This window comes from Grampus griseus (genome assembly GCF_964374135.1).
Source record: "Grampus griseus genome assembly, chromosome: 18".
In the NCBI taxonomy this organism is placed as follows: Eukaryota; Metazoa; Chordata; class Mammalia; order Artiodactyla; family Delphinidae; genus Grampus; species Grampus griseus.
The window spans coordinates 28,505,823-28,518,465 of NC_139012.1; the positions used below are offsets into that span (position 1 = coordinate 28,505,823).

Consider the following 12,643-nt stretch of genomic DNA (forward strand, 5'->3'; position numbering starts at 1 on the left):
TTATTAAGTAGTGTATTGTTTAGCCTCCATGTGTTTGTATTTTTTACAAATCTTTTTCTGTAATTGATAATCTAGTGTCATAGCGTTGTGGTTGGAAAAGATACTTAATACAATTTCAATTTTCTTAAATTTACCAAGGCTTGATTTCTGACCCAAGATATGATCTATCCTGGAGAATGTTCCATGAGCACTTGAGAAAAATGTGTATTCTGTTGTTTTTGGATGGAATGTCCTATAAATATCAATTAAGTCCATCTTGTTTAATGTATCATTTAAAGCTTGTGTTTCCTTATTTATTTTCATTTTGGATGATCTGTCCATTGGTGAAAGTGGGGTGTTAAAGTCCCCTACTATGAATGTGTTACTGTCGATTTCCCCTTTTATGGCTGTTAGTATTTGCCTTATGTACTGAGGTGCTCCTATGTTGGGTGCATAAATATTTACAATTGTTATATCTTCTTCTTAGATCGATCCCTTGATCATTATGTAGTGTTCTTCTTTGTCTCTTCTAATAGTCTTTATTTTAAAGTCTATTTTGTCTGATATGAGAATTGCTACTCCAGCTTTCTTTTGGTTTCCATTTGCATGGAATATCTTTTTCCATTCCCTTACTTTCAGTCTGTATGTGTCTCTAGGTCTGAAGTGGGTCTCTTGTAGACAGCATATGTATGGGTACTGTTTTTGTATCCATTCAGCCAGTCTGTGTCGTTTGGTGGGAGCATTTAATCCATTTACATTTAAGGTAATTATCGATATGTATGTTCCTATTCCCATTTTCTTAATTGTTTTGGGTTTGTTATTGTAGGTCTTTTCCTTCTCTTGTGTTTCTTGCCTAGAGAAGTTCCTTTAGCATTTGTTGTAAAGCTGGTTTGGTGGTGCTGAACTCTCTCAGCTTTTGCTTGTCTGTAAATGTTTTAATTTCTCCATCAAATCTGAATGAGATGCTTGCTGGGTAGAGTAATCTTGGTTGCAGGTTTTTCTCCTTCATCACTTTAAATATGTCCTGCCAGTCCCTTCTGGCTTGCAGAGTTTCTGCTTTAAGATCAGCTGTTAACCTTATGGGGATTCCCTTGTGTGTTGTTTGTTGTTTTTCCCTTGCTGCTTTTAATATGTTTCCTTTGTATTTAATTTTTGACAGTTTGATTAATATGTGTCCTGGCGTATTTCTCCTTGGATTTATCCTGTATGGGGCTCTCTGTGCTTCCTGGACTTGATTAACTATTTCCTTTCCTATATTAGGGAAGGTTTCAACTATAATCTCTTCAAATATTTTCTCAGTCCCTTTCTTTTTCTCTTCTTCTTCTGGAACACCTATAATTCGAATGTTTGTGCGTTTAATGTTGTCCCACAGGTCTCTGAGACTGTCCTCAATTCTTTTCATTCTTTTTTCTTTATTATGCTCTGTAGTAGTCATTTCCACTATTTTATCTTCCAGGTCACTTATCCGTTCTTCTGCCTCAGTTATTCTGCTATTGATCCCATCTAGAGTATTTTCAATTTCATTTATTGTGTTGTTCATCATTGTTTGTTTCATCTTTAGTTCTTCTAGGTCCTTGTTAAATGTTTTTTGCATTTTGTCTATTCTATTTCCACGATTTTGGATCAGCTTTACTATCATTATTCTGAATTCTTTTTCAGGTAGACTGCCTGTTTCCTCTTCATTTGTTAGGTCTGGTGGGTTTTTATCTTGCTCCTTTATCTGCTGTGGGTTTTTCTGTCTTCTCATTTTGCTTATCTTACTGTGTTTGGGGTTTCCTTTTTGCAGGCTGCAGGTTCGTAGTTCCCTTTGTTTTTGGTGTCTGTCCCCAGTGGCTAAAGTTTATTCAGTTGGTTGTGTAAGCTTCCTGGTGGAGGGGACTCGTGCCTGTGTTGTGATGGATGAGGCTGGATCTTGTCTTTCTGGTGGGCAGGTCCACGTCTGGTGGTGTTTTTGGGGTGTCTGTGGACTTATTATGATTTTAGGCAGCCTTTCTGCTAATGGCTGGGGTTGTGCTCCTGTCTTGCTAGTTGTTTGGCATAAGGTGTCCAGCACTGTAGCTTGCTGGTCATTGAGTGAAGCTGGGTGTTGGTAGTGAGATGGAGATCTCTGGGAGATTTTTGCCTTTTGATATGATGTGGATCTGGGAGGTCTTTTGTGGACCAGTGTCCTGAAGTTGGCTCTCCCACCTCAGAGGCACAGCATTGACTCCTGGCTGGAGCACCCAGAGCCTTTCATCCACACGGCTCAGAATAAAAGGGAGAAAAAATAGAAAGAAAGAGAGAGAAAGAAAGAAAAAGAAAGAAAGAAAGAAAGGAGGGAAGGAGGGAGGAGGGAAGGAAGGAAAGAAAGAAAGAAGGAAAATAAAATAAGAAAATAAAGTTATTAAAGTAAAAAATAATTATTAAGAAAATAAAGTTTTTTAAGAAAAAAAAAAAACGGACGGATAGAACCCTAGAACAAATGGTGGAAGCAAAGCTATACAGACAAAATCTCACACAGAAGTATACACATACACACTCACAAAAAGAGGAAAAGGGGAAAAATATCATAGATCTTGCTCCTAAAGTCCACTTCCTTAATTTGGGATGATTGGTTGTGTATTCAGGTATTCCACAGATGCAGGGTACATCAGGTTGCTTGTGGAGCTTTAATCCGCTGCTTCTGAGGCTGCTGGGAGAGATTTCCCTTTCTCTTCTTTGTTCTCACAGCTCCCAGGGGTTCAGCTTTGGATTTGTCCCCGCCTCTACGTGTAGGTCGCCAGAGGGCGTCTGTTCTTCGCTCAGACAGGACGGGGTTAAAGGAGCTGCTGATTCGGGGGCTCTGGCTCACTCAGGCCGGGGGGGAGGGATGGGTACGCAGTGGGGCGGGCCTGCGGCGGCAGAGGCCGGAGTGACGTTGCACCAGCCTGAGGCGCGCCGTACGTTCTCCCGGGGAAGTTGTCCCTGGACCCCGGGACCCTGGCAGTGGTGGGCTGCACAGGCTCCCGGAAGGAGGGTGTGGATAGTGACCTGTGCTCGCACACAGGCTTCTTGGTGGGGGCAGCAGCAGCCTTAGCGTCTCATGCCCGTCTCTGGGGTCCGTGCTTTTAGCCGCGGCTCACGCCCGTCTCTGGATCTCCTTTAAGCAGCGCTGTTAATCCCCTCTCTTCGCGCACCAGGAAACAAAGAGGGAAGAAAAAGTCTCTTGCCTCTTCGGCAGGTCCAGACTTTTCCCCGGACTCCCTCCCGGCTAGCCGTGGTGCGCTAACCCCCTGCAGGCTGTGTTCACGCCGCCAACCCCTAGATATCCTTTAAATGTATTCATGTATCTATGGATCCATCCTTGGCCCTCTGCTTATTTTTCTCTCTAAGTAAGGCTGGTAGCTATAGCTCTGAACTTCCTTCTCTTCTCCCTGTCCTCTCTCCTTCCTCCCATTTTCTCTGTCTCTCAAAGTACTGTTGAGTACTTTGTTTCAGGTACTTTTCTGAGCACAGAGGCTGGAGCAGTGAACAAGAACGATTTGGCCTCTGCACTCTTGGAGCTTACAGCTTGGTGAGAGTGATGCATTAAACAAATAATTCCAAACATACAGGTTGTAGGTTACACAATGAGACACAAGTATAAGATGAAATGAGAACGGATGTTAGGGAAACTAGCCTAGTCTGGGACACTCCTGAGTAAGTGACACTTATACTGGGACCTCAGAGATGAATAGGGGTTAGCAAGAGATGTGGGATAGAATTCCCGGAAGAGGGAGAAAAAGCCCCTAAGAAAAAGCTGCTAAGGAGCTTATTAGCAGGTTCAAACAACGGAATAAATAGTTCTTGTGGCTGGAATGTGATGAACAAGTTGGAGAAGGATGCAAAACGAGGTGGGAGAGACGAGGTGGAAGTCAGATGTTAGTAGAGGATCTTTTAAACCACGTCAGTGCTTTTGGTCTTTATCTAAGAGAACTGAGAATATATTAGTAGAGTTTATAGTGGGAGAATTACCTATTCGTTTGTTTTTTAAAAAGTTGACTTGAGTGCTTATATGAAAAATGGATTGAAGAGGGGCAGACGTGGATGTGCAGAAATGAAGCTTTTTTATGAAGCTTTCGCAGTGGTCCAGGCAGGAGGTAGAGGTTACTTACATTATTAGCATATCAGCAGTAGAGGTGATGTAGATAGATTCAAGAACTGCTTACAAGATATAATTGATAGGATTTTGTGATTTTTTTTAGTTTAAAGTATGAAGCTGAAGATAGTGTCAAGGATAAATTTTTCATATGCTTGTTCATGTGTATTTTGTTGACGTTTTAGTGTCTTGAAGTCAAACATTTTCAAAATCAAACTCATTTTTTCCTTCTGCAAACTAATTCTTCCCCTTGACTTCCCTGTTTTGTGAATGACATCCCTATCTCCAAGTGACCTAGCCTTACGACTTTTTTATTTGGTCACAGCTTTCACTACATTAGTTACCAAGTGTTAAGGACCTGACCTCTGTAGCATCTGGAGTCTCTCCCTTCTCCTCCTCCGCAAATCCTTCCCTTTTCCTCTTCCTCCTCCTCCTCCGCTTCACCTTTTGTCTTTGTTATAGCAGTAGCATCCTTTTGCTGGATCCTTAAACTATGCTTTTCATCCAGGTCTCTGAGCTCCTTGAGCAAAAGAACTGTCCTTTCCATCTTATGTCTTACGTACCTAGCAGTGTACACTTCAGCATGGTAGTTGTAAAAAAATATTAAATGAGATGAAAATACATTTTCCTCAATTTGGGTTTCTTCCATTAATTCTTAGCCACATTAAAAACTTTTCTCAAAGTCATTCAGGGGCTTCCTTTTTCTTAAAGAATAATTTGGTCTTAGGGCTGTGATGTTATGAAAAACTGGCTGCTGGATATGAGAAGTGTATGAGTTGGAGTTTTCCTGTAGTAATTTAGTAAAAATGGGCTCCTGACCCTTTTTGCACTGTAGCCCTGACTACTACAAAGAGCAGATTTTTCTGGGAAGGGAACATAACTGGTATTTATTAGCAGCCCCACTTTTGAATAAAGTTTTAAAAATTTCATTTGATGGCTTTTTACAATTTTTAAATTTTATAAAAGTATTTGCAGAATTCACGTTTAAAAAATAATTTAATGTGTATTTCTTAGCTATCCAGTATTTTGCTGTCATGTCAATAGCTCATATTGTATGTTAGTATCTTATATGTACATCTAGAGTATATTGTTTCATAGAAAGTTTATACAAGAATTATTCATCTGTTTTGGAAGTACCTATTTTTAATAGCTTTATATGTTCTAAAATATGAACTTCCATAATTCTTCAATTTTTTTTTTTACGTTTTTAGGAATAAGAAAATTTTAAATAAGAAGAAGTTGAAAAGAAAACAGAAGAGCAAATCAAAAGTGAAGACAAGAAGCAAGGTAAAACTGTTAGCAATTTATAAGGAGTAAGGACTTTTTTATTAATTTGAATAAAAATGCCAAAATTAAAAAAGTAATTTTAATTTTGGTAAGAGGTAAGAGGTACAAACTACTATGTATAAAATAAACAAGCTGCAAAGATATATAGTACAATATAGGGAATATAGCCAATATTTTATAATAACTATAAGCGGAATATAACCTTTAAAAATTGTGAATCACTGTGTTGTACACCTGAAACTTGTATAATATTGTACATCAACTATACCTCAATAAAAAAAATAAGGTATGAGTGTAATTAGCAAACCATTTTATTTCTGTGTGCTAAAGTAATTTTTAAAAACCCCTTATTATTTGGTCACACTGTTTAGTTTCATCTTTTTGGCATCTTTTTGACCAGCAGCCTGGAAGTTATTATCTGGGTGCTGAAAATTATTTATTATTTATTCTTGTTTTCTTTGATCAGTCCTTTGGGGGAAGATATATATTTCTCTTCTCTTTTTTCACTCTGACTACATGTACTGGAAACTGAGTAAAATTGGCTTGTGAGTTGGGACTTGGATTTGGTTTGTCTCATACCTATGCATACATTATGAATTAGAGAGTATCTTGGTGCATCTATAGACTTTTGACTGTTCTGAGCTTCTTTAGATTGTTGGTGGCTGTACAAAAAAAAGGCAATAGAGAATATTTGAATTAGGTGGTACCTTAGAGATCAAGGATCTGTTCTTCTACCCAGTGCAGATATCTTCTCTATAAAATCCATCTAGTTTTTTCTTAAACATTTTCAGGGACCAGATACAGCTTTTTGTAAAAGAATCTCTTTTCTAATGAACAGTAGCAAGAAGCTTAGACAGGAGGAAGAAAGCAATCATACTTGTGATTTCTGAAGAGCTCTACTTTTGGTTATAGAAACAATCACTTAGCTTGGGTTGTATATCATATTTAAGTTCTAGAGACAGTTGTTTCCTGCACTTTTTAATGAGCATTTTTGCTCTTATAACTGAGAGAAATCTCCTTTAAAGTAGTGAACCAAAAATAGAAGGATAAGGGATGGAATTGATCAGTTGGACCCAGAGATTATAATAATGTCATCAAATCCTCTTGCTTCTCTTTTCCTCTGAGTGTGGGTTTATTGCCTGTGGCTGAGGACTAAGGCTGCTGGCAGCTCCAGCTTTATTTTCTTTAAGCAAAAGGCGATTTCTTCTACTAGTTGTGGCAGAAAATCTTGGATAGGGTTTTTGATTGACCTGCATCATTCACTTTGACCTGGAAGATGGGGTACTTTGATTGGTTAGACTGAGTTATGTTTGTAACCTTGTGATGGACTATAGGTGAGCACCCTGATTAGCAGGCTATGTGGAATGGGAGGAGTGGTTGCCCTAAGGGAAATGTTGCTGGGTGGGCAGATAAATAATATATGTTCACTATATCATGTCGTACTACTGCTTTGGGGACAGAAGAGGGAAGTGGAAAGCATTCTTACTATACTTAGTATGTGAAAACCTTTAACAAGTAAATAGTCATTCAGATTTACTACTTCTAACCCTTTTCCACTTTTTGTTGCTGCGTGCAGAGTTGGAATATGGGAATATTGAAAATCTTTTAAAGCCCTTTTTAAGGTTTCATTTGTTGATTTTCCTAAAAGTGGTGGCATGTGATATCCAGGAAGATATGGGACGTCAAGCTCTTTCTTCCACTTCGGTTCTGTCTCTAACTAGCTTTGCTCCCTTCATAATTCATCTTTCTTCTGTTGGCCTTCAGGTTTTATATCTGCTTTTTTAGGAGCAGCTTGTGATAAGACTGATATAAAAAAACTTCATTTACACCTCAGACTTTAATTGCACACTGACTCTGTGCAGGCCTTGTGCTTGGTATTTGGGATGCAAAGATGAGTAAGAAACATTTACTGCTCATAAAATGGTGGTGTTAATCTCTTTGCCCTCTATTACTGTTTTTGGAGTATTTTTTATCCACTCTCTTTTTATAAAAGTTATTTTTAAAATGCCATTTAGCTATACTTCTTCATCTCCTTCTTTATTGCTGTCATTGACCCCTCTGTTTCTCCATTAGCCATCTCCTTCATTTACTTTCCTTCTTATCCAGTATAGATGCTACAGTATTTTTAGAAAAATTCTTGCTTAATCTCCTGTATTAGTTCTTTATGGCTGCTGTAACAAATTACACAAACTTTATCGCTTAAAACAATATAAATTATCTTATGGTTCTGGAAGTCTGAAGTCTAAAATGGATCTCACTGGGCTAAAATCAGAGTGTCAGCAAGGCTATATTCTTCTGGAGGCTCTAGAAGAGAATTCATTGCCTTGCCTTGTCTGGCTTCTAGAGCCTGCCTGCATTCTTTGGGTTGTGCTTCCTTCCATCTTGCCACCCTCTCCCATTTATAAGGACCCTTGGGATTACTTTGGGCCTACCTAGATAATCCATAATAATCCCCCATCTCAAAATTCTTAATTTAGTCATATCTGCCGGCTCCCTTTTGCCATGTAAGATGACATATTCTCAGGTTCTAGGGATTAGGGGGTATATATTTTTGGAGGCCATTATTCTGCCTACCACATCTTCCTTTCTCTCATGTACATTTGTTGGATTTATCTGACAAAACTCAGTCCTGTACAAATCCAGCCATCTTTCCCTCTTTCCCTGCAGGTGAGTACCATGTACTGCTAAAAGGAGTTAAACAAGAATTTATTGATACCAGTACAGTTTCATGATTACCAGTATCAAATGGACCATCCATAGCCAGACTCTCTTCTTGTTTTTTCTGGTCAGATAGTTCTTCCAATTTTCCTGTGGCTATTTCAGACCTTTGCCACTCTCCTCAAACTTCTGATAAATTCTGCTCTCCAGCAAATGACTTCACTGCCTTATAAGAGAAGTCAAATCCATTACACAGGAAACTTCCTCAGCATCCTGCTACCAAATGTATCTGCCTTAGATCAGGTTCCTTAATAGTAGAACCTGAGACAGGGATATAAAGTGTACAATTCAGTGAGTTTTGAAAGATACAATCAAGGTTTAGAAATTTTCCATCATCCCCAAGGCTTTCCTCATCCTCTGCTGCATTCCATCCCTCCTTACAGCCCTAGCTGTACACAACCACAGGTATATTTTCTGTCATTATAGATTATTTTTCATTTTCTAGAATTTCATATAAATGAGATCATACTGGGTATAGTCTTGCATCTGGCTTCTTTCCCTCAGCATAATGATTTTGAGTTGTGTTGATGTAGTTGTATATATTAATAGTCTTTCCTTTTTTTTTTCTGATTAGTATCCCATTGTTTGGATATATCCCAATTTGTTAATCTGTTCATCTGTTGATGGACGTTTTGGTGTTGTTTCCAGTTTCTGTCCCTTGCAAATAAAACTGCTATGAACAATTTGTGTATTAGTCTTTGTGTGGGTATAAGTTTTTGTTTTTTGGGGAGGGTGAATACCTAGGAGTGGGATGATTAAGTGATGTTTTCTTCGATGATTTGCCAGAAGGACTCATAAGACTCGAAAGCAATTTATACTAATGGCTAAGATTTATTACAACAAAAAGTACAGAGTAAACAGCAGGAAAAATAAATGTGTTGGTGGTTAGGGAGTAATGGCCTGGGCCTCCTGGTCCTTCCTTGTGTGAGCACACAGGACATGATTTCTCTCTGGTGGTGAACTGCAGGAATATGTGTGGAACATTTCTGTCCAGGGAAGCCCGTTTGAGTCTTAGGATCTGAGACTTTTATGGGGACCTGGTCACATAGACACATCCTGATATGCAGCCAGCCATAGCAAGTGAAACTTGGGTTCACATCATCAGTCATGATATTTCTGCAAAGCAGTCGGACAAGCCAGTGGGTATGGTTGCTCTAGGAGTATGTAACAAAATCATCAATACCTAATATAAAGGAAACTCTAAAGACCACATTCCTAAGTACTGGCCAGGGGGCAGTGATGGTTCCCTTGGAGAAATACAAGGAGTAAGCAGTGTTAACTCAGTGTTAACTCTTCTTTGCAGGTGGCGTAGTAGATGAATGTTTAGCTTTTTGAGAAACTGAAAACTGTTTCCAAAGTGATTATTCCATTTTACTGTTCCACCAGTAGTGTATGATAAGTCCAGTTGCTTCACATCTTTGCAAACACATGATCTTGTTAGCTTTTCAAATTTTAGTCATTTTTTTAATACATTAATTTTATTCTTTTGTAAAATAAAGGGGCATTTAGAATCATAGATGAAAATGAATGATTTTAAAGCAGTTAAAATTATTTCCTAGGGAATAATTATGGTCAAAGTTTGTATGCTAGGAAAAAAAAATACTCCTGAAAAGATATCACTGTTTTTCACTCTATAAGAGTGTTACACGAAATTTTAGTCATTCTGATAAGTATATAGGGGTATCTCACTGGTGTTTTACTGTGCTTTTCTCTCATGACTAATGTTGTGAGTATCATAATCATCATGTGATGTGCCTTTCACCAATTATGTCTTTTTATTGTGAAATCTCTTCAACTCGTCTCCCCTTTTTATAACTGTCTTCTTATTGAATTCTGAGGGTACTTTATACATTTTAGATCAAAGTCCTTTGTCAGCTGTGTTGCAAATAATTTCTCCTCTTCTATGGTTTGCCTTTTTTGTTTTTGTAGAGTGCTTTATAAGAGCAAAGGTTTTTAAGTTTTATAAATTTAACGAATTGATTTTTTTTTATGATTCACATGTTCTAAGTCTTTGTCTACCCCAAGGTCGCATAGATTTTCTTCTATATTTTCTTCTACAGATTTTATAGTTTTAGCTGTTACATGTAGGTCTGTGATCCATTTCAAGTTAATTTTTGTGTATGGTATGAGATAAAGGTTGATGTTCATTTTTCCACATGTTGGTATTCAGTCGATCCAGTATCATTTCTTAAAAAGACATCTTTTCCCATTGAATCATCCTGGCACCTTTGTAAAAAACCAGGTGACTGTATTTGTTTAAGCCTATTTCTGGAATTTATTGTGTTTAATTAATCTATATGTTTACCTTTATGCCAGTACTGTACTGTCTTCATTATAGTAGTTTTGAAATAGGTCATATGTTTTTAACTGTGGTCTTTTTAAAAAAAAATGCTATAGTTAATTTAGGTTCTTTACGTTTCTATATATAAATTTTAGAATCAACTTGTAAATTTCCATTTTTAGAAAGCCTCTGGAATTTTTATTGGGATTTCACTGAATATAGGTTTCGGGAAGAATTGCCATTTTAATGAAATGGAATCTTCTCATTGATGAACATGGTCTCTCTCTCCATTTATTTATCTTCTTTAATTTCTCTCAGCAACATTATTTTGGTTTTCAGTGAACAGAGATTGTACATAATTTTATTAAATTTAACTAATAATTATATATTTTCGATGTTATTGTAAATGCTATTATTTAAAAATTTTGTTTTAATTTTGAGATTGTAATGTGAACACAGTTGTAGGAAATAATATAGAGAGATCCTGTGTACCCTTTACCCATTTTCTCCCATTGATAAGGTATAGCATAACTATAGTAAATATCACTACTAGGAAATTAACATTGATAGAACCTACAGATCTTATTTAGATTTCACCAGTTTTACATGCACTTATTTGTTTGTGTGTATTTAGTTTTAGGCAGTTTTATCATGTGTGGGTGTTTGTGACCATTACTACAGTGAAGGTGTAGAACAGTTTCATCATAAGGAACCGTTGTACTACTTTTGTATAAACAAAGACACCTCCAAACCTCACCCTGTCCCTAGCCTCTGCAAACCACAAATCTGTTCTCCATCTCTGTAATTTGTCATTTCAAGAATGTTATGTAAATGGACTCATGCAGTATGTAACCTTTTGGGATTGGTTCTTTTCCACTTAGCATAATTTCCTTGAGATTCATCCAAGTTGTTGCATATACCAAGCTTGCACCTTTTATTGCTGAGTAAGCGTTCCATGGCATGGATATACCACAGTTTGCTTAACCCTTCATTCATTAAATAACATCTGAGTTGTTTCCAGTTTTGATTATTTTGAATAAAGCTTCTATGAACATTCATGTGCTGGTGTTTTTATAAACATAAGTTTTCATTCCTCTGGTATAAATGCCTAAGAGTGCAACTGCTGGATTATACTGTAAATACATGTTTAATTTTCTAAGAAAAAGCTGTACTTTTTCTAGTCTCTGTATCATTTTACATTCTCATCAGCAATGTATGAGAGATCCAGTTTCTCCACATCTTCACCAGTATTTGTTGATGTCACTATTTTTTACTCTAGCCTTTCTGATAGGTGTGTACTAATCTCATTTTATTTTAATTTGTATTTCCCTAATGGCTTATGATATTGAACTTTTTTTCATGTGCTTATCTGCCTTCTGTATATCTTCTTCAGTGACATGTCTGTTCATGTCTTTTGCCCATTTTCTAATTGGGCTGTTTGCTTGTTTGTTTTCTACTCTCTGAGTTTTGAGAATTCTTTATATATGCTGGATGCTAGTCGTTTGTCAGATACGTGGTTTGCAAACATTTTCTCCCAGTCTGTAACTTTACTGCTACTAGTTTTAAAACTACATATTTTAATTGTTTACTCCTAGGATATAGATATATTATTCATTTTTATAGATTTATTTGGTACCCTGTGACTTTGCTAAATCCACACATTATTACTAGTGACTTTTTTTTGCAGACTTAAGATTCTTTTTTATGTCTCCTACAAATAAACACATTTGATTTCTAGGAGATAATTTCTTCTTTCTAACTATACCTTTTATTTCTTTTTCTTGGGTTACTGCACTGGATAGCATATCTAGCACATTGTTGAGTCTGATTGCTGAGAGTAGATATCTTTCCCTTGTTTGCAATCTAGAGTGAAGGCATTCAGTCTTTTACTATGTTAGCTGTGTGTTTTTCATACATACCCTTAATCCAGTTTTGGAATTCTCTTCTGTTCCTAATTTACTTAGGCTTTTGTCATGAATGGGTATTTGATTTTTGTCAAATGCTTCTTCCATGTTTATTTACAGTGTCTTATTTTTTTTTTCTCTTACTTTTGTTGGTGTGGATTTTGGATTGCTTTTCCAGTGTTGTACATCCTTGTTTGAGTTGATCATGATGTATCATCTTTTTAAGAGTATTGTTGGATTTGAATTATTAATATTTGTTTTTAATATCTCTGGAAGACCTATTTACATGTTATATGTCAGTTAACTTTAGTATACTTTGATTTAACAAGAAGTACTCCATTTTTTTCCTAATTATTTATGGAAGAAGGGTAGAATTTT

At 36.9% G+C, this 12,643-nt stretch overlaps 1 protein-coding gene across 2 annotated transcripts in view; it reads left to right on the plus strand.

Annotated features, from left to right (window-relative positions):
* The window catches only part of MYCBP2 (MYC binding protein 2), a gene marked incomplete at its 5' end in the record, with an annotated part of 273,021 nt that overhangs the window by 29,073 nt on the left and 231,305 nt on the right, over nt 1-12,643 (plus strand). For both annotated transcript variants that reach the window (XM_082675380.1, XM_082675381.1), the window contains one exon: nt 5,287-5,362. In XM_082675380.1, the coding sequence (XP_082531506.1) occupies nt 5,287-5,362 (76 nt within the window). The remainder of the gene's footprint in view (nt 1-5,286; nt 5,363-12,643) is intronic.